General features: G+C 40.4%; 2 protein-coding genes across 5 annotated transcripts; both read right to left on the reverse strand.

The window, feature by feature from the left end:
• Positions 1-1734: 1734 nt before the first annotated feature.
• Positions 1735-4950, reverse strand: LOC131997147 (uncharacterized). The gene has a single exon (XM_059367597.1). The coding sequence runs from the start codon at positions 4948-4950 to the stop codon at positions 1735-1737; it is 3216 nt and encodes a 1071-aa protein (XP_059223580.1).
• A 9811-nt stretch (positions 4951-14761) lies between these two features.
• Positions 14762-27859, reverse strand: LOC106093595 (chromodomain Y-like protein). Of its 4 annotated transcripts, none has more exons than XM_013260671.2 (8): positions 27786-27859; positions 26337-27706; positions 21355-21959; positions 20589-21305; positions 20350-20525; positions 15556-15766; positions 15352-15495; positions 14762-15277 (listed from the first exon to the last, which is right to left on the reverse strand). In XM_013260671.2, the coding sequence occupies exons 2-8, from the start codon at positions 27460-27462 to the stop codon at positions 15125-15127; spliced, it is 3132 nt and encodes a 1043-aa protein (XP_013116125.1). In that variant the 5' UTR covers positions 27463-27706; positions 27786-27859; the 3' UTR covers positions 14762-15124. The 4 variants fall into 4 exon arrangements, with proteins under 4 accessions (XP_013116125.1, XP_013116127.1, XP_013116126.1 ...); XM_013260673.2 differs by having other exon boundaries at positions 26337-27542; positions 27616-27824; XM_013260672.2 differs by having other exon boundaries at positions 26337-27542; positions 27604-27824.

Raw genomic sequence — 27859 nt, forward strand, 5'->3', positions numbered from 1 at the left:
GTTCCTTAGTGGAATTTTCATGGGCAAAATTTGCATTTGTATTTGCCATTGTAGCCTATGACACTGAACTCGTTCGAATCGAGAACATCGGACAAAGCGGTAGTTATCCCCTCTTAATGCTGGCGACAGTTGCGAGGTTCAATGCCACGCATGGTCATTTAAAAAATTTTCCCCAAAGAGGTGTCGCACTACGGACTTGGCTATAAAAAAAGGACGCTTATCATTGAGTTTAATCTTGAATCGGAAAGCACTCATTAATGTGTGAGAAGATTGTCCCTGCTCGGTTCCTGGTGTTTTTAAAAATTATGATAATGAGAAGTGCTTTTTAGTGGAGGGATGGCACCTCAGACATTTCGACTCAAATATGGATATCAAATTCGTGCTCCACTTTTAAGTCCCTTTAATTTGAGTGCCACATTGCCATGGTCGGTAAATATGAACCGTTTGGAGGGTGTTTTAGTGCTGGTGCGGCCATCGGCACTTTGCAGTGAAAATAGATATCAAATTCGTTCTTTATTCCGAAATACACTTGGCTCCATAATTGGATATCAAATTCGTTTTCTACTCTTAAATAACTTTCATTAGAGTCCCATATCACAATGGTTCAATTAAGCCATTTGACGTATCTTTAGGAGGGAAAGCGCCATCTAGACTTGAACTCAAATTTTAACGTCATATTCTTAATCTACTCCCAAATACCTCTCATGTGAGTCCCATAAAGCCATGTTCAGCTAATATGGCCATTTGGGGGTGAGCGACCTCTTTATTACTTGCACCTAATTTTTATGCGATCACTATTTCATTGTAACGTTTATCACAATGATTTTTGTTTGCTTTGAAATTACAATGAAATTATTACATTTATAAATACTTTCCATTTTTCTTGATAGATTTTTTTTGTTTAGCCATGCAACTTTGTGTTTGTATATGATAGAAGCGAGACATATATTGGGTTGCCCAAAAAGTAATTGCGGATTTTTTAAAAGAAAGTAAATGCATTTTTAATAAAACTTAGAATGAACTTTAATCAAATATACTTTTTTACACTTTTTTTCTAAAGCAAGCTAAAAGTAACAGCTGATAACTGACAGAAAAAAGAATGCAATTACAGAGTCACAAGCTGTGAAAAAAATTGTCAACGCCGACTATATGAAAAATCCGCAATTACTTTTTGGGCAACCCAATATTTGACTCACTGCTCGTGTTGCTTTTCTTTTCTTCGTGAACCGATGAATAAACGTCTCACACCAGTTGGCCTTCCAAAATAACAAAACTGAAGTATGGCTTTATGTTTGAAATGATGAAACTGCTGGATATATTTATTTTGCTTGATATGTGTTTTGTATTTTAAATATAAGGGTTGTACATTTGATGTGTGTGTGTGTGTTTAAGGTGTGAGGTTACGTTAATGTGTTGTTTATTCACTATTAATAAATAAAGATTCAAGTTAAATTTACATTTAACACTTTAAAACTTTAACAAGTTCAATAAAAATTACAACAAAAAATGCAAAGCACGACTTACATGTTTTTTTGGTATCACGAATAGAAAAGAACAAGTATTTGCCAGAAGGGCCTATTTATACAAAAAAATTGGCTTAAAAATAAACAAAAACAATAAACAAAATGAAGATATGTTGCAAATTGGCTTGGGATATTTCAGCCATTGTACTTCATTGCTGACAGTTGCACCAGCATTTTGCAACAACAGGGTTACCGTCGAGCAGGGTTGCCCTCAAACGACATCCCCACCCCCGTGAACTGACCCAGAGGGGGAGGCTTCACCTTCACCAGCAGAGTCTTCAACGTCTAGTATGGCCAACTTGGAAACAGGACGGCGGTAGACACCCACATCTGTGCGCACTTCGGCTGAACGTGCTACACCATCTTTGCCGCGATGGAGCTCGATGACACGCCCTCTTTTCCATTGGCTTCTTGGAAGATCTGGGTCACAAATAAAAACAAGGCAGCCCACGTCCAACGGTTGTGATGGCAAACACCATTTCGTCCTTCTCGTCAGCTCAGGAAGATATTCACGTAGCCATTGATGCCACATGCCGTTCTTTAAGTTCTGCACCACACGCCACTGCTTTCGAAGACACATCAATCTGGGCTCATATGGTGCCGGAGTTTGGGTTGAATTAGTGCACCCAAGCAGAAAATGATTCGGGGTCAATGGTTCCGGGTCTTCGGGAGTCACAGGTAGATGAGTCAAGGGTCTCGAATTGATGATGTTCTCTGCTTCGATTAGAAACGATTGGAGCGTTTCGAGCTTTGGAGCCTGCTCCTTCAACATGATGTACAATGCCTTCTTCACGGACTGCACAAGCCGTTCCCATACGCCGCCTTCACTTGGATTCAACGGAGTGTTGAATATCCATTTGATGCCCAGTGCCGTCAAACCTGAAGAGAGACTATTAGTATCCAAAAACATATCAATACCTTGTAATTCCTTTGCTATGCCAACAAAATTGGTCCCGTTGTCGCTTCTTATGGATACAGGGACACCTCTTCTATTAATGAAGTTGCGGATACACATCAGGCAAGCATCGCTGGATAGGTCTGTGGCAATCTCCAGGTGGATGGCACGGGTTGTAAAACAGGTAAAAAGAGCAACCCACCTTTTCTCACGTTGACGGCGGATTCCAACACTTACTGGGCCAAAATAATCAAGTCCTGTGTATGTGAAGGCTCGAACGTATGGGGTCACCCTCTCCATCGGTAAGGCAGACATCTGGGGTTGACGTGGCCTGGCTCGACGAAGTTTGCAGGCGGAACAGTGGCTCTGGATGCTGTTTAATAGTTGACGCAGTGATGGCACCCAGTACTTTTGACGTATTTCGCTCATAGCAGTGGCAGTGTTGATGTGCAGGAACTTTTTGTGGTAGAATTCCACCAATAACCTGGTGAACCGATGATTTTTCGGCAAAATTATGGGCTGCCTGGCTTCCAGATTCAAAAAGGCAGCATTTTGGATTCTCCCAGACGCACGAATTAAGCCATCTTGGCCAACAAAGGGATTCAGCGACAATAATTGGCTGCTTTGGCTCACTGAGTGTTGTTTTTTCAGGTCCTCAAGTTCGTCTTCGTATTGTTGATGTTGCACATGACGGCACAGATAAGACACGGCATTCTCTTCTTCTTCCAGCGACAGATCACACAAGAACAACGCCTCACCTTTGATTTTACGCCTCATGTTTTGCACATACCGGAACACCCATGCCATGGCCCGTTTCAGCCTTCTGTAATTGGAAAAATTATCAATATTTGGAATGCACCAACATACCTTCTGAGCCACCAGAACTCTGTGCTTGGATCGCAGTTCTGAGCCACTTTCATCCTTTTTCATTTGATTGTGCACCTCACTCGGCCAATACGATTCCGCCTTCCGCAAAAACGTTGGTCCATTTTTCCAACGTCCTTCGGGTTCATATGGCTTGAACAGTTTTGAGCGAGTTCCTTCGTCTGCAGTGTTCTCGTTACCAGGGCACCACCTCCATTGTTCAATGCTGCTGCCGTCCAATATCTCAGCCACACGATTTGCCACATATTGCTTGTATTTTCGGTGATCTGACCGAATCCACTGTATCACCGTAAAAGAATCTGACCAAAAGAAAACATTATTAACACAGCACAAATGGTTTTTTAATATGGCCTCTTTCATTCGAACGCCCATTACAGCAGCTTGCAATTCCAGTTTTGGTATTGTGTGATACCGTGTCGGGGCACAGCTTGTTTTGCCCATTACAAACATCACTTTAACACCACTGACACTTACCACTCTCCAATATGCCACAACTGCCATAGCCTCTTCGCTTGCATCCACAAAGACATGTAGATCAACATTGCTGCTGCTAAAACCACCGGCGTAACATCTTGGAATCTTAAATTCCACCAATCTCGATAACTGCTCCAACCAGTACTTCCACTGGCTATAAATTTCTGACGGCAATTGCTCGTCCCAACTTACCCCACATTTCCAGACCTTCTGCATTAGCACCTTTGACGTCACCATAAAGTCGCACAAGAATCCGTATGGGTCGTATACGGACATATTTAGGCCGAGCATCTCCCTTTTTGTTGGCACCTTTGTAAAATTTAATATATTTTTGTCCACTTTGGCCAAACGCAAATGAAAACAAAAATCATCTGTCTTTGGTGCCCAATGAATACCGAGTACCCGTTCTATGCTGTCACCAAAAAGAAAGTTGCCACTGTTCTCGCCATTGCCAGGATTATTACCACATAGTATTGCCACTCGTTCACTGTTGGATATTATGTTGCGAAGATGGAAACCACCGGATTTATGGATCCTTACCACTTCGCGAACAACATTAAGGGCTTCATCTTCAGTTTCGAAACAATCGACATAATCATCCACATAATGACGTTCGATGATACCATGGACGGCTCTTGGTGACTTTTCGATGTATTTTGTCGCATTTTTATTCTTGACATATTGGGCAATGGTTGGTGAACAGGTGGCTCCAAAAATAAGCCTTTCCATAACATAAGTGTCCACAGGCTGATCAGGATTGCCATCTCTCCACAGAAATCTTTGGCTATCTTGGTCTTTCCTGGCAATGGCGATCTGGTGAAACATCTCTTGTATGTCGCCACATACAGCAATGGGGGATTCTCTAAATTTAAAAAGAATTGAAATTAATGAGTTATTAATGTCAGGGCCAGGAAGTAAGGCTTTGTTTAATGAGAAGTTCATAACCTCGGCCGCCGCATCAAAAACCAGCCGAATTCCTTTTTTATTTGGATTTATTACACCAAAATGGGGCAAATAAAAGGTCCGTTCGCGCATTATAGATTTTTCTTCATCCGATAATTTACGGCAATATCCTTTTTTAACATAATCTGCTATTTTATCGCAATATTCCATTTTATACTCACTGTCTTTTGCCATCTTACGTTCCACAGAGTACAAACGATTCAAAGCCATGTTGTATGAGTCAGGGATCGGTCTCACATCTTCTCTCCACAACAACGAACCAGGATTCACTAATAGAAGGTTAGGTCACATGCAAAACACAAAGTGGATAGGCCCCATAAACATCATTAAGGATGTCAAATCTGACGATTGAAAATGTCATCATATAGGAGAAAACGTAAACAAAGAATGAATGTAAAAAGAGAACAAGTTGACATCCTCAATTCCAAGTACTGCCAAATATTAAAAAAAAGTATATCGGCTGATCGCTTGGCTTAACCTTATTCAGTGAATCCTGACAACGAACATTCATATCGGCCATTTACTTGCTTTGTGTTTGTTTCCAATATGCCCATTGCTCTCTCATCTTCTTTGGATTTTATAGGTTTCACGGGTATTTTGGTTCCAAGGGTCTCCACATCAAAATAACCACGCATCATATCGCTCAACTCCTTCAAAACATCATTTTGGTACACACACTTCCTTACGTGAAAAGCCCTCTTTATGTTTGTTGGTTCTTCACCAGGAATTGGTCCATATATAACAGCGCCTAATCTGGTGGTTGACACAATGGGTCCAAATTCGGATAAAAGTGTAGGCGTCTCAATGGGAACTGTTAGGAAAGAATGGGTTAAGCTTAAAATCATTTTTGGTTGAACATTAGAATAATCCCGCATATTTAAATTGGCGATTTTGTCACTTTTTTGGGATTTCATAAAATGAGCTATATGGCAACTCTGTACTGGCAATGACATATCCGATGAAACGTAAACATTGGAAAGTAAGTATTTTCTGTTAAATTGGCCAACTCCACTGATGGTCACGCGAATTTTTTCCGTTTTCTGTGTTACGCGGTGAGTATTAAGCCATTGCAGCTCCAAGTGCTCAGGTTCTCCATGGAGTTCAAGTTCTCGTGCTATTTCCAGATCCAGCATAGAAACGTTGGCGCCGTCGTCAATAAAGGCGTAAGTGCTTATTGTTTTGTGCTGCCCATACAAAGTTATGGGTAAAATCTGGAAAAGCACATTATCGGGAGAATGAGCTGCATGGCAATTTCGTCTTTCGGTTTGTGGTCGTTGTGCTTCGGACGTGACCGTGCGGTTATTTTGTGTCCCACCCGTCGTGGACAAATGAGTTGGCTCGGTCGCTGGCTCCGGTTGTGATTGTGAAAGTGTACTGTGCAATAAATTGTTGTGTGGCTTTGGGCAATCATTAACGCCACAACGGCGTTTTGTGTGGCAAAATTTAACTTGATGTCCACGTTTTAAACAACAAAAACAAATCTTGAGCCCTTTTATAGTGTTCCATCTTTTGTCGATGGACATGTTTAAAAATTCTGTACAGTGTTTTATGTTAGTGCACTCACCTTTACATACTGGACATTGGCTGACAGTGACGTTGACGTATTTTCGGTTTGGTGGCGGTGCAGTAGCAGCAAAATGGCGGCGGTTTGATGCGGCATTGGTCGAAGTTGACGGCAAGGTGTCATGGACGATATTGGCCAGGCGACGCAGTACTGATAGCCATTCTGCAAAGTCAACTATGGTGGCTGGTTGTTGTAATTGGAGGCATTTTTCGGCCCACTGCATTTGGCGGCTTGTGGAAAGTTTAGCGACCAGTTCGCTCAACAATGAAGGGTTGGAAAGATGGTGATCTCCCTTCACGTTCTTGACAAATGTGGCCATGTTCGAGATTTTGTTGGCGAAGTTTACCAGGGCTTCCAGGTTGTCATTGGCTAAAGGTGGAATGGCACGAACCTTTTCAATTTGGCTTCTAATCAGCTGTTCCGGACGACCAAAGGTTTCAAGCAGCGTTCGTATAATGGTGTCGACGTTGGCAGAATTACCTAGCAGCGATTCGACGGTTTCTCTGGCTCGACCCTTGATAGCATCTCTGAGGCGCATAATGTTGTGGAGGCTGTTATATCCAAATTCGGCTGTGGTGCTTTCGTACGCTTCATAAAAGGTTTGCCATTCTTCTGGAAGACCTGAAAATGTGGGGAGAGGATAAATTTTCTTGTGTGGAACAGATATAAAACTTTGTGGATACGAATTGTGGACAGACATATCCGAATTTATAGACCGTGATGGCGGCGGATATTGTGGCGTTGGCTGATAAACTTGCTGTTGTAGAGGCGACAGTTGTGGCGGCTGTTGTAGAAGATTCTGTGGCGGCTGATATTGTGACTGATTTGGTGGTGGCAGTGATGGCTGAGATGTTGGCAGTATTGGTTCTGGCATATTTGATGGCGGCTGTGGCAGCGTCGATGTAGGTAATGCGGACGTCGACGTCATTTGATTGGCTAACTGCGTTTCCACTTGTTTGGCAGTATTAACAAGTTGTGCTTGCATCTTCTTCGTTGATGCAATGTACTCACTTTGCATTACCTGCATTTGACGCTGCATCTGCTCCATTTGCACTCTCATTTGCTTCATGAACTCACCGACTTCATTTACAGGTTTTGATGTCCCGGCTGGTGAATTGGCTGCAGTTTTCTGGTGTTGTAATTGAGAAGGCGGATTAATCGTATTGACATGAGTAGTACCGTCCATTGGCTGTAGCTGTGGCTGTCTTTGTTGGCTTTTTGCTGGCGTATCTGACTTTGGTGAGTGGTTGACAGACATTTCGCTGACGTATTGCTGATATCGGGCTGGCGGGGTTCCTTTTGTGCTTCTGCTGCTTGTTCTTCTTGGCTGATCTTGACAATTGGACATAAACTTGGCTGAATCTCGATCACAAAGGTAAGTAACACAATTCACACAAAGGCTGGCTTGATTTTAATGCAAAATTTGGCAAAAATTTGAGGGCTGGCTTCTTCAAAATAAATTTTGCATTAAAAATAACACAAAATGTCCGTCCGTCCACGGCTTTTTTTTAACGTTGTTTACTTGCCGCCAAACATATAACACAAAATGACTTTAAACATTGAATAAAATTGTTGCTTTTCTTTTCTTCGTGAACCGATGAATAAACGTCTCACACCAGTTGGCCTTCCAAAATAACAAAACTGAAGTATGGCTTTATGTTTGAAATGATGAAACTGCTGGATATATTTATTTTGCTTGATATGTGTTTTGTATTTTAAATATAAGGGTTGTACATTTGATGTGTGTGTGTGTGTTTAAGGTGTGAGGTTACGTTAATGTGTTGTTTATTCACTATTAATAAATAAAGATTCAAGTTAAATTTACATTTAACACTTTAAAACTTTAACAAGTTCAATAAAAATTACAACAAAAAATGCAAAGCACGACTTACATGTTTTTTTGGTATCACGAATAGAAAAGAACAAGTATTTGCCAGAAGGGCCTATTTATACAAAAAAATTGGCTTAAAAATAAACAAAAACAATAAACAAAATGAAGATATGTTGCAAATTGGCTTGGGATATTTCAGCCATTGTACTTCATTGCTGACAGTTGCACCAGCATTTTGCAACAACAGGGTTACCGTCGAGCAGGGTTGCCCTCAAACGACAGCTCGCAATATAATTTTGATCAATGCACAATTTATACTATTAAATGACAATTTAATTCGTACAATTAAAAATATGTTCAACGTATACCTTACTTACCAAGCACTTGCCGTGATACAAAGAAAAAATCGAATTTCTTTTCCAAAAATTATTAAAGCAATTTAACCTTGTCTAAAAAGTTTTTTAAATAATCAATACCATATTTAACGCGTCAAATGTATGTCTATATTATTTCTCTGTAAACGCTAAGTCTCTTTGTGTTATTAATCCTTTGATTGATCTGCTAAAGCAGAAATTTCTTGATTTATGTTGTTGCGTGGTACATAGGAGAACAGACCTATTTCATTCATTCGTAAAGTTTAGTTGATCATCAGTTGATTGCATATAATAGATTCGATTCCAATCAATATTTTGTAACTCGTTTTCAAGAGTCCGAAAGTTAAGTTTATTAAAGTGGTTGTTGTTGTTGTAGCAGTTTGTTGTGTTCTATATTTCGTCTGCTTGATTCTATTGAGTGTCAAGACCCAGAAACTCTGCGACCAAGATGGGGTGCGTCCACAGGGATCTGAGTCTGAGTCGAATGGGTCTGGCTGGGCAGTTAAACAGGTGACGTGTATTGTGCGGTCCCTGGTTACAATCTGGACATACATCTTGCACGACGGCAACAATCCTTGCTCTGTAGGAGTTGAAGCGGCTGCATCTACCGGAATGTAATTTTGCCAGAACTACTCTGGTTTGCCGGGGTAGGTCAATTTCTTCATGTGCAATGGGAGGCCAAGGACTACATTCATCCGGTAGCCATTTACCGCATCTGCTACCGTCTCGCATAAATGTTGTCTAGACCTGCTTGATATGCCGCTTAATCTAGAGGTAGCGCTGAACCTCACGCTCTCGGTCATGTAGATCTACCTTCTGGGCTTCTGGGCGGTGGATATCTATCCACAAGATGATGATTTGGACGGTCTCTGCGATAACAGCCCAAAAGGTATTGCTAAGACAGCGTGTAGTTATGTCTTCGCACTGGTAATGCAAATTGCAAATTTTGCCCATGAACATTGCACTGAGGAACAGGGGCTAACTTTTCACATATCAATGAGTGCAGTCCGATTCAAGTTTAAGCTCAATGATAAGGGGCCTCCTTTTTATAGCTGAGTCCGAACGCTGAGTCCCCCTGCCACAATCGAGACAGGAGGCATCGAAACTGGACCCGACAAGCTCTGTGTGGGTGCGTCATCCGGTTGGACTGGCCTCAAGGTGTGTGCCAGCGGGGAAGCAAGGAAATCAGAAAGTACTTTGGCAGCTAGTGAAGAATCTAAGGAGGAATCGTCCACAGCGCTAGTGTCCAGTGTTCTGAGGAAGAGTGGTTCCACAGCTTTCTCACCTGCCCCTGAATGCATACGAAGCATCGTGACAAGTTCTAACGAATCTTGTGAGGATGAACACCTGGTGGAATCAGAAGACGAGGCTAACATAACAGTTGTGGAAGGTCCTCCTGATGGCAGGGGGATTTGACATAGTTCTTATCCAGGAACCATGGGTGTGTGGAGGAAGGGTTAATGGACAAAGAATTCCGGGATTTACACTTCTCAAAGGTACGGGGAATGGGAGACACAGAGCCTGTATTCTTGCTATGGGGAAGTTCGGATGTCAACGAAAGGGGCGAGCTGCTTATTGAATATATTATAAGTTGCAATCTGGCGATTTGTAATAACCGACCTTTATTACCAGGAACAGGCAGGAGGTAAAGGGTGATTTTTTTGAGGTTAGGATTTTCATGCATTAGTATTTGACAGATCACGTGGGATTTCAGACATGGTGTCAAAGAGAAAGATGCTCAGTATGCTTTGACATTTCATCATGAATAGACTTACTAACGAGCAACGCTTGCAAATCATTGAATTTTATTACCAAAATCAGTGTTCGGTTCGAAATGTATGGGATTCAGATAAAGGCACTTATATTGTTAAACTGTAAGTCAAGCGATATACTATTTGCGTAGAATTGTATTTCACTGAAAGCTCTTTGTCGAAATTAAATATTCAAAGGAAAATTTCGTTCCATATAAAGTAAAAGAAGGCGCAGCGGAGCGGGCCCGGGTCAGCTAGTCTCTTTTTTTGTTGACATCTGCAGTCTCCAATTTCATTTTCTGCAAACAGTTGTTGAGGTCATTTGCCTAAATATCTATATGATGCACTTGAGAATCAACATTACTTAAGAGTTTCTTTTCCACCTCCTCTTATCTCTGTTGTTGTCGTCGAGGTGACAATCCTCGTCAAGCTCATCTATGTGAGCAAGCTCGTTCCGGTCCAAAGTTCCGATCGCCGCGGGAACAATGTGGCCATTTATTATTTTAAGGTGCCAATACATCGCCTTGTCATATTGAGACTCATATGCACTCAGTATTTGTGCAAGAGCCGGTGCCGCCCGGCCTCTCACTGAGACTCTTCGCTCGATACCGCTGATTGTCCGCAACTGCCATAGCAGCTACTCCCTATGGAGCATTCCATTATCCGCAACCGGTGGACGTGCCTCGTAGCTCGCAGCTAAGCTTCTCGTAATAGCAATGAACGCCACGCAGATCGGACCTCTATGTTTCATATGTGGTGCTCACAGCTATCCTGTGCCGGGCCTCTTATTTATATATGTGTTGAGTCGCTCTTTAGTAGCTTTGAGAGCATTTTTAAATAGAAATCATTGCTTCTCAAAACTTTTGTATATCTGTTAATGTTTGGCCAGGGAGGGCTAATTTTGGATTAATAAATTGAATTAAATAAAATCTAACAGTTTTTTCACGGAGTGAATTCTAGAATACACCAGAATGCCTTACAATCTGTCAATGACTTTATTTGAATGGTTCACAGTGTTTTAGTTCAATTTTAATATTACAACAATGACGAACAAATTTGAACCTCTTTCTATCTCTCACTTGTGACACCAAGGATAATACCGCAAACGAAATACTAACACAGCATTTCACACTTCATCTTATAACGTTACTTTACTTTTACTTTAATTGGCTATGACAGAATATTTGTTCCACTAGCCGAACGTAGAATAGTGTTCCAAGCGCCTCGATCTTCTGCGCTCATTCAAAAATTTCTGACACCAAGTTTCGGTGTCTCCCACCACTTGATCTTTTCATCGGGCTTTTGGTCTTCCCGGTTTGCGTGAACCACCGTGTTTGCCTTCAAAAGACTTCTTTGCTGGAGCCTCTTCATCCATTCTGACAACATGACCTAGCCAACGCAGCCGTTGTATTTTGATGTGTGTAACTATGCTATCGTAGTCATACAGCTCGTGGTTCATAGGTTGCCTATATTCTCCATTAACGCTTGGTATTGAATGGTTCGGAGAGATTCTTTCCTATTCTTACTGAGGAACGCGTATCAGCAAGTGTCATCCTGCAGAGTCTTATTAATTTTGCAGGGATACCAAACCCAGACATGGCTTGAAATACCTTTGAACGTAAAGGAGTAGCGAAGGCGGCTTTGTTGTCACAAACAGATGGTAGGTGTTGATTTGTCCTTCTCGGGTCTTTTCCAGGATCTGGCGCAGTGTGAATAGCTGGTCTAGGGTGGATTTACCAGGTCTAAAGCCGCATTGATAGGGCCCAATTATCTCATTGACTTTAGGTTTTAATCTTTCACACAGTTCGCTCGAGAGTATCTTGTATGCGATATTCCTCTGTTATTGGAACATTCCGTCTTGTCTCCTTTCTTGTGTACGGGACATAGTATGCTGAGGTTCCAATCATCGGGTATGCGTTCTTCTAGCTAGATTGCGCAGATAAGCTGATGCATACGCTTTATCAGCGTGTCGCTTCGGGTCTTAAATAGTTCAGCGGGTAATCCGTCGGCTCGTGCAGCCTTGTTGCTCTTTAGTCGGGTCACTGCTACTTGGACCACATTCTGACTAGGAGGTAAAAATTCAATACCATCATCTGGGATTGGTTCTGCGGTATCCTCTTCGCCGCTAACGTCGGACACTAGCAGTTGGGTAAAATGTTCTTTTCATATCCTCAGCATGTTATCTGTGTCAGTTACCAGATTTCCTTCTTTGTCTCTGCAGTAGCATGTACCTGCACCAAAGCCATCGGTTTGATGTTTAATTCTTTGGTAGAATTTCCGGAATTTATTCTGACTCCTGTACATATCAATTCGCTCACACTCACGTCTTTCCATTTCCTATTTCTTTCTCCTCTCTCCTTTTCTCCCGATACCTCTCCTTCATCTGGCGCGTTGCTACTGATTGCAGGGTTGCTCTATATGCCGCATTCTTGGCTTCAGTAGCATCTCGACATGCTTGGTCGTACCATGGGTTTCTTGAAGGAGGCTTCCGGTACCCAAGTACGGATTTCGCGGCATTTTCCATGGAGTGGACAATAGTTTGCAACTGCGCCATTATATCATCGTAACAAGGAGTGCCTTCATCAAGCAGTTGGGTCAGTTGAGTGGAGTATGCCACTGCCATTTCTTGTGTTTGCAGCTTTTCAATGTCCAGCTTCCGTGCAGTGTCAGATCGTACTTTCCTCGGCAGGTTCAAACGGGTGCGAACCTTTACTGCAACAAGGTAATGATCCGAATCTATATTCGCTCCACGGATCGATCGTATATCAAACACACTGGATGAATGCCTTCTATCTATCACAACGAAATCAATTTGGTTTCTCGTGTTTTGATCGGGTGACATCCATGTGGCTTTTTGAATATTTTTATGTTGAACTCTGGTGCTACTAACTACCATGTTTTTTGCCGCGGCGAAATCTATCAGTCTCAACCCATTACTGGACGTTATCTCGTGGAGGCTAAACTTTCCGACTGTTGGACCATAAATGTCTCCTTCAATATCTTCGTATTAAAATCTCCCAGAACGATTTTAATATCATGGGCGGGGCAGCGGTCATATTCTCTCTCTCTAGGCGCTCGTAGAAAATATCCTTGGTCTGCTCGTCTTTGTCTTCCGTCGAGGCATGGGCACAAATATGGCTAATGTTGAAGAATTTGGCTTTTATGCGGATTGTGGCTAGCCTCTCATCCACCGAAGTAAAGTTGGAGACAAGGTGTTTCAGTCTCCGACTAACCAAAAATCCACGGCCAAATTCATGCCTCGTGTTATGGCAGCTATAGTATAGTTCGTCACCGTTTGGTGTTGTAGTGACGCCATTCCCAGTTTTTATACCCTCCACCATAGGAATGGGTGTATACTAATTTCGTCATTTTGTTTGTAACTATTCGAAATATTCATCTGGGACCCCATAAAGTATATATATATTCTTAATCGTAGTGATATTTTATATCGATCTAGCCATGTCCGTCCGCCTGTCTGTGGAAAGCACGCTAACTTTCGAAGGAGTAAAGCTAACCGTTTGAAATTTTGCACAAATGCTTCTTATAAGTGTAGGTCGGTTGGGATTGTAAATGGGCTATATCGGTCCATGTTTTAATATAGCTGCCATATAAACCGATCTGGGATCTTAACTTCTTCAGCCTCTAGAGGTCGCAATTATTATCCGATTGAAATGAAATTTTGTACGACGTGTTTTGCTATGATATCCAACAACTGTGCCAAGTATGGTTCAAATCGGTCCATAACCTGATATAGCTGTCATATTAACCGATCTGAGGACTTGACTTCTTCAGCTTCTAGTGTGCGCAATACATATACTATTTGGCTGAAATTTTGCACGACGTATTTTATTATGACTTTCAATAACTGTGTCAAATAATGTTCAAATCGGTTCATATCCTGAAATAGCTGCCATATAAACCGATCTGGGATCTTAACTTCTTGAGCCTCTAGAGGTCGCAATTATTATCCGATTTACCTGAAATTTTGTACGACGGATCCTCTCATGACCATCATGACCATACGTGTTTAATGTGGTCTGAATTGGTATATAGCCTGATACAGCTCCCATATAAATCGATCTCTCTATTTTACTTCTTGAGACCCCAAAGGGCGCAATTCTTATTCGAATTGGCAGACATTTTACAAAGGTCTCTAACATATAATTTAATTGTGGTCCAAACTGGACCATATCTTGGTATCGTTCTAATTGCAGAGCACATCTTTTCTTTTGCCCTTATTTTGCCTTTTCTTATTGTTATCAGGTTTTTATGGATCCATAATATTAGCTACAAACTTTAACAAAAACACTTGTTGTAATGTCTGCGTGCAAGTAATGTATTTGGTTTTATTATTTATGTTCAAAAAAAAAAAAAATATATATATATATATATATATAAGTGTTTATGTTTATTATATATTGCATAAAACTGCATTATCGTTAAAACAAACGAGTTTATATAAATACATATTTTAGTTTGATATTTCAAATAATGTTGAAAATTATATTTCTCAATTGCCACTGAAAGATAGGGATGGTGTAATTTTGGTTTATGATCTACCATTCGATACTTAAAACTTAAGGCCGTCAAATTTAACAATTGAATCCAAGCTTAGATTAAACACCACATTTCAAATCATTGCAAACTAATTTTTTATCCCCACAAAAGATTGGTTGTGATTTCTGGTTAACGATGAATTTTGTCAAAAAAAAATTTAAAAACTTACATAAAAAGGAATTGTAAAAAATTATAATAATTTTCATACATAAACGATATGTAATTAGCAATTTGTTTTAGTCGAGTGCTTACGTTATTTTAAGAAGAAAAAAAAACCATGTAAACACATTCATATTGCAACTATGAACTAAAAATGACCCTGTTCTACATATTTTCTAATATTATCCAAAAACTCGTTCGATGTCCATTGATCGGCAATAGTATTGAATTCTTCATCAAAAGAGGCGTCGATAACTTCTAAATAACTTTCAGACAAAGTCTTCTTCATAGAACGAAAAGACTGCAATACGGATAATTCATCAACAGATTTTTTGTACTCTGAAATCTATAGGTGCATAAATATTTAAAACTTACCACGGGAGACAATGAGGCTATTTTTTTTGCAACATTTATGGCTTCGTCATTGACTTTATTGCCTACAGTTAATTTGTTGACCAAACCGGCTAGTGCTGCTTCAGTCGATTGGATTTTCTCACTTAGCCAGAACAATTTGGTTTTCTACAACAAAATAATTTTATAACTGAAATTCGGCAACATAAAAAAATCCAATACACTTACAAATGATCCTCGTATTTTGTTTAACTGGTTCCAAACTCCATAGCCTTCTGGAAGCTGACCCATTCTATTATATTGTGTTTCATACGTACATTTGTCACCAGCCACGACTACGTCAAAAAATGCCAACTGCATAACACCCAGATTCATAACATGACCGTTAACACCAGCTATCAATGGTTTTGGATATGACGCCAATATTTTTAAATAATTTCTATAAATACATATTAATTAAGTTAATTTTTTTCATTTATAATGAATATGTCTTAAAGCGTAAGGTTTAGCATCAAATAATCTAATTTTCTTATACACAAAAATCAAGGTATGCTACGCCAAATGGAGCATTCTACCATCCGCAACCTGTGGAGGGGCCCGGTACACTATGGGCGAAATAACCGATCTAGCGCCTTAAAACAACTTCTTTAAAATCGGCAGAATGGTATGTCAATCGATCACAAATGTTCCAACGATCTTAGAAATCGGTTCTACCTTGATTGATTCGGTCAATTAGAAGAGCTGCAAGCTGTCCAACCCAAAATATGTTTCAGCGTGTGCAAACTAAAGCTGCCATTAGACGATAAGACATGTCATATGCAATTTCCAGAATCAGCGAGCTGAATCTGGAAATAAACAGAGTAGTCAACGAACATAAGCGGAATTTGTGGCTGGAACACTTGGAGCAATGTAACTTAGGCACCGGTGTAGGCAAACTGTGGGCTACTGTTAAGTCGCTCTCGAACCCCGGTAGACGGGATGACAGGACCTCAGTCACTTTTGGCAAAATAACCGTGACTGATCCGAAGAGATGCGCCAGGTTGTTCAACCGTCAATTTATTGTGCATCCCGAGAGAGACAGGGCAAGGAGGAGAGCCATTCGCCGTATTCATCACAATTTACCGTGGGCGAAGTTACGAATGTCATCCGTGGCGCCAAATTATCTAAGGCGTTGGGCCCCGATGGAATTTCTAAATTGATGTTGAAGAATCTGGATTCACCTGGAGTTGAGTACCTTACCACTGTCCTCAACCTGTCATTGAATACTCTTATAGTTCCCGATGTCTGGAAAATGGGCAGAGTGATCCCGCTATTGAAGCCTGGAAAAGACCCGAGTTTGGGGGAGTCGTACAGACCGATCTCCCTTCTCTCACCAGTGGCAAAGACGCTTGAGGCATTACTCCTCCCGAGCCTCGTAGGAGAATTTCCATTCGCCAAGCATCAACATGGATTTCGGAGACTGCACAGCACAACAACAGCTTTGCATGCCATTACCACACACATTTGCCGTGGCTTCAATCAGCCCAGGCCATGTGATAGGACGGTCCTCGTGGCACTGGACCTATCGAAGGCATTCGACACGGTCAGCCAAATTATTTGAGGACATCGCCAACACGTCCCTCCAGCCAGGCCTGAAACGATGGGTCGCGAATTATCTTTGTGGTCGCCTGTCATTTGTGGAATTTAGAGATAAGAAGTCGAAACACCGTAGAGTGAAACAGGGAATTCCCCAAGGTGGAGTGATATCTCCGGCACTGTTTAACCTCTACCTATCCTCCATTCCACCCCTCCAGACGGCATAGAGATCGTCTACCTCAACGAGCTTGCCTCATATTTCGCTGCAAGAAATCTGAAGATATCCGCCACCAAATCTTCAGCCACACTGTTCACTACAAATACGCGTGAGGTGAATACTGAGCTGACTGTGATGGTCGATGGAGAAATGATTCCGACCATCAAGTATCCCAAAATACTTGGCGTCACATTTGACAGCTCCTACACTTTCTCCCCACATGCCACAGCAATCTGCAATAAAGTCAAAAGTAGAGACAAGGTCCTAAAGTCACTCGCTGGCAGCACTTGCGGTGCAGACAAAGAAACCTTGTTGACCACGTACAAAGCAATTGGCCGGTCTGTGGTAAGTTATGCAGCGCCAGTGTGGTCACGTCAACTTTGTGACACGCAGTGGAATAATATTCAGATCTGTCAGAATGCCGCCCTCCGAACTGCGACGGGCTGTCTCCTCAGTTCTCATGTGGACCACCTCAATCAGGAGACAATGATCCTACCAGTGCGAAGACATAACTACATGCTGTCTAAGCAATACCTCTTGGGCTGTTATCGCAGAAATCATCCAAATCACCATCTTGTGGATAGATACCCACCGCCCAGAAGCCTTAAGGTAGATCTACACAATCTAGAGCGTGAGGTTCAGCGCTTCAAGAGAGAACCTCTAGATCAAGCGGCATATCAAGCAGGTCTAAACAACATTCATACATTCTAAGGCGTTGGGCCCCGACGGAATCTCTACATTGATGTTGAAGAATCTGGATTCACCTGGAGTTGAGTACCTTACCACTGTCCTCAATCTGTCATTGAACACTCTTATAGTTCCCGATGTCTGGAAAATGGGCAGAGTGATCCCACTACTGAAGCCTGGAAAAGACCCGAGATTGGGGGAGTCGTACAGACCGATCTCTCTTCTCTCACCAGTGGCAAAGACGCATGAGGCATTACTCCTCCCGAGCCTCGTAGGAGAATTTCAATTCGCCGAGCGTCAACATGGATTTCGGAGACTGCACAGCACAACAACAGCTTTGCATGGCATCACCACACACATTTGCCGTGGCTTCAATCAGCCCAGGCCATGTGATAGGACGGTCCTCGTGGCGCTGGACCTTTCGACATTTGACAGCTTTTACACATTCTCCTCACATGCCACAGCAATCTGCAATAAAGTCAAAAGTAGAAACAAGGTCCTCAAGTCAATTGCTGGCAGCATTTGAGGTGCAGACAAAGAAACCTTGTTGACCACGTACAAAGCAATTGGCCGGTCTGTGGTAAGTTATGCAGCGCCAGTGTGGTCTCGTCAACTTTGTGACACGCACTGGAATAATATTCAGATCTGTCAGAATGCCGCCCTCCGAACTGCGACGGGCTGTCTGTTCAGTTCTCATGTGGATCACCTCCATCAGGAGACAAAGATCCTACCAATGCGAAGACATAACTACATGCTGTCCAAGCAATACCTTTTGGGCTGTTATCGCATAAACCATCCAAATCATCATCTTGTGGATAGATATCCACCGCCCAGAAGCCTTAAGGTAGATCTACACGATCTAGAGCGTGAGGTTCAGCGCTACAAGAGAGAACTTCTAGATCAAGCGGCATATCAAGCAGGTCTAAAACACATTCATGCAGACACGGTAGCAGATGCGGTAATTGGCTACCGGGTGAATGTAGTCCTTAGGAGTGGTCCTGGCTCAATTACGTTCCGGCAGATGCAGCCGCCTCAATTCCCGCAGAGCTAGTATTGATGCCGACGTGTAAGATGTATGTCCCGATTGTAACCAGGGACCGCACGATATACGTCACCTGTTTAACTGCCCGGCCAGACCCACTCGACTCAGACCCAGATCCCTGTGGACGCACCTCATCTTAGTCGCAGAGTTCCTAGGTCTTGACACTCAACAGAATCAAGCAGACGAAAGATAGAACACACTGCTACAACAACCGCTGAAAATTTTTGATGTTCACGCCTGGGTTTGAACCCAGGCGCTCGGCGTCATAGGCGGACACACAAACATCTGGGCCACGGTGGCCCCCAACACAAATCCCCAAACGAATATAATGTAAATATTACTACTTCTATAATAAATCACAGGATTCACTAAAAGAAGGCTAGGTCACTAGTGAAAACATAAAGTGGAGCGGCCCATGAACATCATTAAGGGTGTCAAATCTGCCGATTAAAAATGTCATCTAATAGGATAAAACGTAAACCTAGGCAAATTTATACAAGGTAAAGTCATTAGCCCAGCTGATAGCATTTTCCAATTCCAGAGTTCTATCCAAATCCCATTAGAAGGTCAAATTCTTTGTTTGGATGTTAAAGGTTTTTCACATTTTGTTTCTTTTTCTCACATTTTTATGGTTTTAATTTCTAATTTTGCACGTTAATAATCATACATTTTTTGATCTTGTGGCTGCTACAAATGATAATGTAAATAAAACCTAGAATGTCAATAAGGAAGTATCCATAAATTTGACAGCCTAGTGAGAATTCGCGCCACCATTCCCACAGGGTTGTATAGTTGATTTCGTTGTTGTTGGGCTAATGACTTTACCTTGTCTGATCGCTTGGCTTAACCTCAGTGTATTCTGAATAAATCTTCAAAGGCCAATATGAACGCGTTGTTTTTTAGCGTTGGGGTTGAAAAATGCAACTCTGTAAAAAACAGAAAAAAAAACAAAGCGCAACAGTTTTATGCGTGAAGTTCTGTTTTTATACGTCAAAGTTAAAAATTCTTTGAATTTTGTGCGTTGCTTCTGTGTATTTGTTTGAAATGATGCATTTTTCAACGTAACGCTCAAAAGCAATGCTCAACGTGCTCATTCCGTTTTGGCATTAGGGTTTGTATTCTAATATGCGAAATTTTGAGTTTTTATACCAAAAGAAATTTTTTTATCTGCACTTATGGTTTTTTTTTTCGCAAATAAATAACATAACAAAAAGAAAAAACTAACCATTGCAACCAATAAAACAAACAAAAATGATGCCAACAATGGTTTGAAACGTTGCCACTAAAATTTTTTTGCCGATTTCTCACTACAAGCAATGTACTACTTTTTCTCCTATTTTTCTCCAACGTTTCGCCGACGTTTTTTTTTTGGGTTGGACAGCAATTAGAGTGAAAAGCTTAACAGCAGACCTTTTTAAAAGTGATGTGTTTTTGAAATTTATAACACAATTGCGAAAAAACTAAGGGGGTAATATTTAGTTTAGAATTTTCAGGCTCTTACCTAACGGCGGTAGTCAAATGTTTCACAGCATTCTTACGCTTGTCTGTGGAGCCAACAGTTATTTCGGTTAAATCTATCCCTTGGCAGAAATGAGCATCGTTTGTTAAAATGACAGTTACGTGAGTATCAGGATCGGCGGCTAGCTTGTTCAAGATGTCCGACAATTTATTCAGCATCTGCAGAGATTTGAAACGCATGGTGTTATGAGGCTAAAATGACAACTATCGTAAAACACTTACCTGCGTTGTGAATGTGAAGCTCAATTTAGCTTTATTGGTGTTGAAAATAATCTGAGCAACTTTTGCTGATTTTTTTACCATAACATCAGAGGTGTGCAATTTATCCTTGCCAAGAACTGTTGTTGCAGATGCAGACGGCGGAATTTTTAGAGTCATTCCACCATCAGACTTTTCGTCAGTCAACATATTGGGACTTCGTACATTACGTTTATTTGCGACCGGCGCAGGTTTTTTCAAATCATTTGCAAGAGTACCAGCAGCAGCAGCAGGGCTTTTTGTACGTCGTTGAGCTTTCTTGTTTTCAGGCTTGGCAAATTCGAAGGATTTGGGACTGTTTTTGGATCCAGCGCCAGCGCCTTTGCCGTGTAAATGGGACGTGGGTGTTTCATCTGTTCCTCTTGATGACGATTTTGTTGCCACATTCTCTGGCGTTGTTGCAGACTTGGATTCGCTGGATTTTGCTGAAGTGTTAGCACCATTTGGCGTTGTAACACCATCTAAGCTTAGGCGGTTTAAAGAAGCATTTGAAGAGTATGAGCTATTTGAACGTCGACGAATAATCATAGAATCGTCAATATTTTGTTGTTTTTGTTTGTACACATAATCCCAACTAGACGAAGCACGTGGCTTTCCAGAACGCTTACCACTTTTCGGAGTTTGCGAACTTATTGCAGGTGGGGATATTTTCACAGGTGATGAAGTTTCCTTGCGCGGTGGCTGTTAACAAAATTAATTATTATTGTTTTACTAAAACCACCGAACTCACCTTTTCACATATTGTGGCGGCTCTACTTCTCATCATCGGTCGGGCTGATTTAGTTTCAGTTGCTCCTAATTTTTCCAACGAATTAAGCATATTTACTGCACCCTCATCTCCCATTAAACGATCGATTTCACTAACTTTCTTTTTCTTGGCCCCTCCGGGTCCATTGCTTACAGGCGTTCCGGAGCGCCTCTTATTCGTGGGTGAATTGTCTGTAATTGGACTGGAAGAGGACGATGCAGAGTCTGACAATAATTTGGTCTCCGATTCATCGTCCTTTTTAGTAGTCTTATTATTTATCTCTTGTGGTTGCTTTTGATTTGCCAAAGATGTTTTAGCCAAAGGATGATTTGTTGCAACTGCCTCCGTTTTTTTTTCTTTTGGCGTTATGGGTCTAGGTTGTGTTTTTTTCACGGCACTTGTAGGGGCTTCTCGTTTTATAGGTCTTATCGTTGTAGAGCCTTTTGTTATAGTTGTGGATGGTATTGAGGGTTCTGTTTTAATCTTGGTTTTACTGCTGCTAACTAATTTTGCGTAAGAGAAAGTAGTTTCTGGTGCATCCGGATCCCAAATAATTTTTCGTTTTATTATACGCGTTCGTCGGAATCCTATAATTTGTTTGTTGATCTTATTACAATTTTTTAAATTCGTACAAATTTTTCTTAATAAAGGTTACATTTATTTTCGGTTGAAGTACTCAAAATTTGTGCGAATTTGCACATATTGTTGCTGGAAGTCGTTCGTGTACTTTATTCGGAGATAGTTGTCCTCTTCGAGAAAAGAAATCATCCCAAAACACTGGATGACCAGGGAGATTCACAACATTGGGAAAAAGGTCCGCAGACTTTTTAACAGAGCACGTAGTAAAAAAGCGGAAGTATATTGGGATGTGTATTACACACGGCTTAAGATAATTCAAAAGTTCTGAACTTTCTAAATTTCTAAAATGGAGGAGCTCTAGTCAATAGGAATTAAAAACAACCGAGAGTTCGTAACTAGGATTATAAAAGGCGAAAGTAAGGACAAAAAAATTGACCAAATAGGCTTAAGTGTTGCAAAGATGTGAAATAAATAAAATTGCCTAAATCAATCCATTATAAAGTGTACACAACATTCAGTCCAACCGAATGCGTATACACTGTCGTCCACTTGAATAACAGGCCTTACGGCAATGCACTAAATCGACAATTATTGGAAGTAAGTAAAAGGAAGTCACAATTGGCAAAATGGATGAGCGAAATTCTTAAGCTTTAGAGAAAGAAACAAATATGGACTATAAGGAATCTGGAATATCAACTCAATATAAAAACTAAAAAAAAGTATAGCAGAGACCCAAAAGTTATTTTCGACATAGTAAAAAAGTCCGACAATTTTGCCAAAAATAACAAAATATAAGAATTGTGCGTTACAAACCGAACAACTCTCAAAAATCCCTTAATTTTCATTGATTCAGCTTAGCCACTCTAGCCGTAATGGTCCTATTACGGACAAATTGGAAATGGAGAAGGGAAGCGCATGTTGTGTCCACTTGCTCGAGCTCGACATCTCCGCATTCGTAATGGCTGAGGCATTTTCCGGAAGCATGTTATGCTATCGCAAATACAATCAATCGTTTAGGCTATCGCTAGTACTCATTACTTGACTCCCCGGCACAGGAAATCTTTGAGCAGGCTGGAACATTGAGGTCCAATCAGTGTGGTATGGCGTCCACAGGTTGCGGATAGCATACGGAGTAGCTGCAACGGCAGTCGGAGACAATCTGCGGTATCGAGCGGAGAGTCTTAGTGAAAGGTCGGGCCGCACAGGCTCTTACACAAACACTGAGTGCCTATGATGCTCGATATGGCAATGCGAGTTATTGGCGCCTTTAAATAACCAATGGCCACCCAGTTTCCGCGGCGGTCGGTCCTTGCTTACCTACAGAAGCTTGACGAGGATCGCCACCTCCACATGAAAATGGGTTTACCACCACAACTTGACTTCGTGCTGAGTATCTGGGCATAGGGTCACACCAGAAAACGTGAAGACTAATTTGCTTGGGAGGCTAGGAGTAAATCTTCCATGGTGCCAGTGACATATGTTTATCTCTCTCAGGAATTTATAATTTTCAAAAATGGAATTTTTGTTTGCTCTCTTTTTATGTCATACATTTCTGAAGCTTGAAATTTTAAATTAACAACCCCAAATACAAAACTCTCCTGCCGATACAAAAGAAATGCTACTTAACTAATTTTATGTCAAACACTAATTGACCGGTATTAATACTTTTTATCACCATGTACTGCAAAAGAATTCCTACATTTTGCAACATTTACTTTAAGTTGATACAATATTTTTAAAATGAGTGACATTCGCGATGAATAGTCGCAGCTTAGACTCTCTTTACTCCCAATCATTTTAGGTTTTAAAGATTTTCGTTCAGATTTCTTCTACTATAAGTTTGCTGGGTATAACATAGGGCGATGAGTTCGGTTTATAAATGTCGGGCTCAATTAAAGGATGTAATCGGTTTCTTAAAAATTTTCACTTTCGGGATTGTGATAAATCGTTTTCTTGCCAAAAAAGAATTGATTCCCATAATATGGGTTATTTTGAACTACAAAGCCAACAAGGCCCATTGAATATTATACTCCACAAAAATAAGCCTGAATTATGATGCTAAAGTTAAAGTTATAGATTCATAAAACTAATTACGACGAATTCTAATGTTATAAAACATACAAAGTGCATAGAAAAGTAATTAAAAGAAGAATAAACACGGGCCCAATACGTCGTAACCACATATGCAATGAATAAACAAATTAGAATAAAGCAAAAGTACGTTAATAGCAAAGAAAAAGCATATGCAACAAACGTATGAAAAATACAAGTGCAGATAAATATATTGGAAGAAGAAAAAATTAAAGTGCAATTACAAACTTGTTTCAGAAGCAATAGATGAATATCGAACAAGTTTTGAAAGACATTAGAAAAAATACGAAAATACGCAATTCATAAGACAGACGATTCAACGATCTAGCAATTCGAACTACGAAAGACCTAGGGAAAATGTATTTCCTAGTTCTAAGAATAATAATTTGAGCATTTCTGGTAGAAAGCAAAAAAAAAAAGCTTAAACCTTTTTATCGACTTATAAAATAACAGAAGGTTCTGGTTAGCAACAAAATTCTTGAAGGAACAGACAAGATATCTACGCACAAATATGATTAAAAATTTCTCAGTCTAACTTTTAACAGAAATCGTGCAACTGCTGCAAGTTATATCCTGACACCACGTCAAAGCCAAATAAACTTGGGACAGTAATAGGGAATGAGCTAACTGCCTCCTAACTCGTGAAAGCAGAAATATATTAGAAGAATAAATTATACGCAACGAAGCACAAATTTTGGCAGATAGAGCGTCAAATTAACCCTAGACAACTATGCCGATCAAATATTTAGTTCAAGAAAACCATGGCTCAAGAAAATATTGGGAGAAGGGAGAAAATGTCTTGAGGCATTAAACATCAAAGCTCTTATTTTAGAAGAATTAACAACTAAAAAGTTTTGCTAACCCCAAAAAAAATTTATGTCATAATATTCCAATAGATGAAGAGTTAGTGTTGAATAACAAGAAAATATCATCATTCGACACATTTTAGAGCTCGTGTAACGCTGAGGATAATTAACATAAAGAATGAAAAAAGAGGCTCCAAAACGGAACCCTGAGGAACACCAGAGTGCAGAGGCAGCGAATTGGATACAGTTCAATTTGAGATAACAAATTGGGTCTTTTTACTTAGGTAGGAAAAAATTAATTTCAAGGCTGGTAAAGAAAAATTAAACTCATCCCTAAGTTTATTAATCAATCGACTAAAATCGATTGAGTTAAAAACTAAATCAAGGGAGACTAGTACACTCGGTATACCATTATTAATGTTGCTTCAAATAAGATCGGTTAAAGACAGAAGCAAAAGTGTCGTACATAAACTTTTCCGAATTTCATACTAATCAAATTCGACGTAACTTTAATAATCTGCTCCTTTATAATATGCTCTACAACCTTAGATAAAGCTGGCAAAATAGATATGAGTCGATGATCATCAGGCACAGATACAGATATGACTCTTGGGAATTGGAACAACTCGAGCGCTTTTCCAGGCCATAGGAAAAGACGGAAGACGTTAAAATGCTATAAAAAAGTCTTACACATTGTTTGACACAAAATAAAAAATTGTTTTAACAAATTGGAATGGGATGCACATAGCCCCGAAAAGTTCAAGCTCATCCACACAGCAAATGAGAAAGATGAATTTGCGATAGAAAATTGCTGAAATGAAAAAGCATCACCTGAAGAATTACCAGTAGCAAAGAAATCATTAATCTAAATAAATATGCTCACTATCACCACCCACACATCCGGAGCTCCGGAGACATCTCCACAAGTCAGCTGAGACCAAACCACAAAAAATTCTAGAAAAATGCTTTCTTTTTGCTTTACGAATTACAGACTTAGCCTTATTACTATATTTACAGTAAACCCTCCAATTAGCCGTGAGACTGGAAAGCATATTTTGTCATAATGTCTTTTTCCCTAGTGTGCTGTATGTATACAGTGAGCGTTTAAATAAAAAGTTTTCAAGAGCATTTTTGTATAAGCGTTGTCCCCTCGGGGGCCAGGGGCCTTTGTCTCAAAAATGGACTTCCGATTCGTGTTCCTGGGGTATAGAGTGCAGTTTTGCCGGATTAAATAAGGACTAAAGACTTGCAAAACATAAACGGCCTTATTCACAAAACTAAATGCAGATTTGAAATAGGTTTATTTAACAGTTCTATAAAGGAAATCTGTCAAATAAACCTGTTTAAAATCTACATTAAGTTTTGTGAATAAGGCCGAAAGTCTGAAGGCTGAAATAAAATCTTTTTTGTACATTTTATTATGACGTTCACTGCATTTCTGTGTTATTTTCTAAATCTATGTTTATATCTAAGAGAATAAAAATTTACCTGAATGCGAACTCATAACATGTGAGTCTTCATCCGTTTTGGTGATAGTAACACCTTCCAGGGGCGATACCTTCGTCACAACGTCCTTAGATTCCTCCTCTTTAAATGAAGCATTGCTATTGCTATCAGCGCCTGAAGAACTTAAAACAAAACATTCACCACTTTGTTTTGTATTAGGTGGGATAACAACAACGCTTGTTATTTGTGGCACATTTGTTTTCGCTTCCACTAATTGTACTGGCACGGGAGCATCTTTTTTTGTTGTGTTCGACGAGGAGTTCCCATCATCGTCATTGTCTGTCCATTCAGCTTCAAGAGATGAGACCAAATCCAATACGGGGTCTACTTGTTGAATAGGCTTAATATCCTGTTTGCGTCGCCGTGGCTTCTGTTTTACTTTTAGACCCTCCATTTGTTCCAACGCAACCGCACGTTCCTCTTCAGTAGAAAGAACGGCTGCCCCAAAAGACTTCTTTGCACCACTGACGCTACTTTTAGCATTTAACATGGGTAGGGGCTCAGGTTCTGGCGTGCTGTAATCATCGTCAATTACTTCCATTATTTGATATTCACCTTCACCCTCTATAGTAACTCCTTCCAATTCCATTTCTACATCGCCACCGTCATTGTGGCCATCAAGACCCTTAAGTACTGCTATTAGGTCTTCATGCTCTAATGCAGTTTCGCCCATAGCTATTGCATCCATCTTAACTTCATAGTTAATTTCTGATTTTTCAGTCGAATCCTTAATAGCATTACTTGACGTTTTTCCATCAGTAGAATGTGTAGAAGCAGCTTTGTTGCCACTATCATTTCCACTAGCATTTTTAGTGGCGACAACATTACAATGTGCACTTTCTTCCAAATGTTCGTCTACATTATGCATTTTAGCAATTTCTTGTTCCAACGAAAGCAAGTCGTCTAAATGTTCCACGGAATTTGTGGTAGGTGGTCGAACTAACAATTGGTTGCCTATAATACGTGGCGCATCACTGGCATCTTTTAAATCAGGTGAGGGTATCTTTGATATATCAGTGGAGTCAGGCTTCATTTGTCTGCCTGTTGCAACGACAATGGCGTCAGCGTCTTCGCCGCTACAGGTCTTGTCATCATTCATACTGGACATAAAGAATTTCGAGGTTATGCGTAGTAAGTTTATTATGGTTATTTGTTCAAAGCCTCCCAGCCAGTATTGCGCTTAGCTCCCTACAGCAGATATTTAGTTATTTTTATAAAATAAAATGCAGGTAGGCGCCATTTTTATTACTTTACTGTTCACCTTAACCACTGGGTCTTCGAAGCAAATTTCTCTTTTGTATTTTCTTTCTCGTATTTTTGACGGACTGGAATTGCTTAAAAAGCGTCTTTTACTTTAAATATGACAGATTGAATATTATTAAAAATCGCAGGATTAAACAATTCCCAATTCCTATATTAAATGACGCTTACAATATTTATCTCTCGTGAAGTAAACTGTCTGACGATATTTTCACACTGTATTCCAATCGGTCGATAAGTCAGTG

This window comes from Stomoxys calcitrans, chromosome 1, assembly GCF_963082655.1.
Source record: "Stomoxys calcitrans chromosome 1, idStoCalc2.1, whole genome shotgun sequence".
NCBI classification, from domain to species: domain Eukaryota; kingdom Metazoa; phylum Arthropoda; class Insecta; order Diptera; family Muscidae; genus Stomoxys; species Stomoxys calcitrans.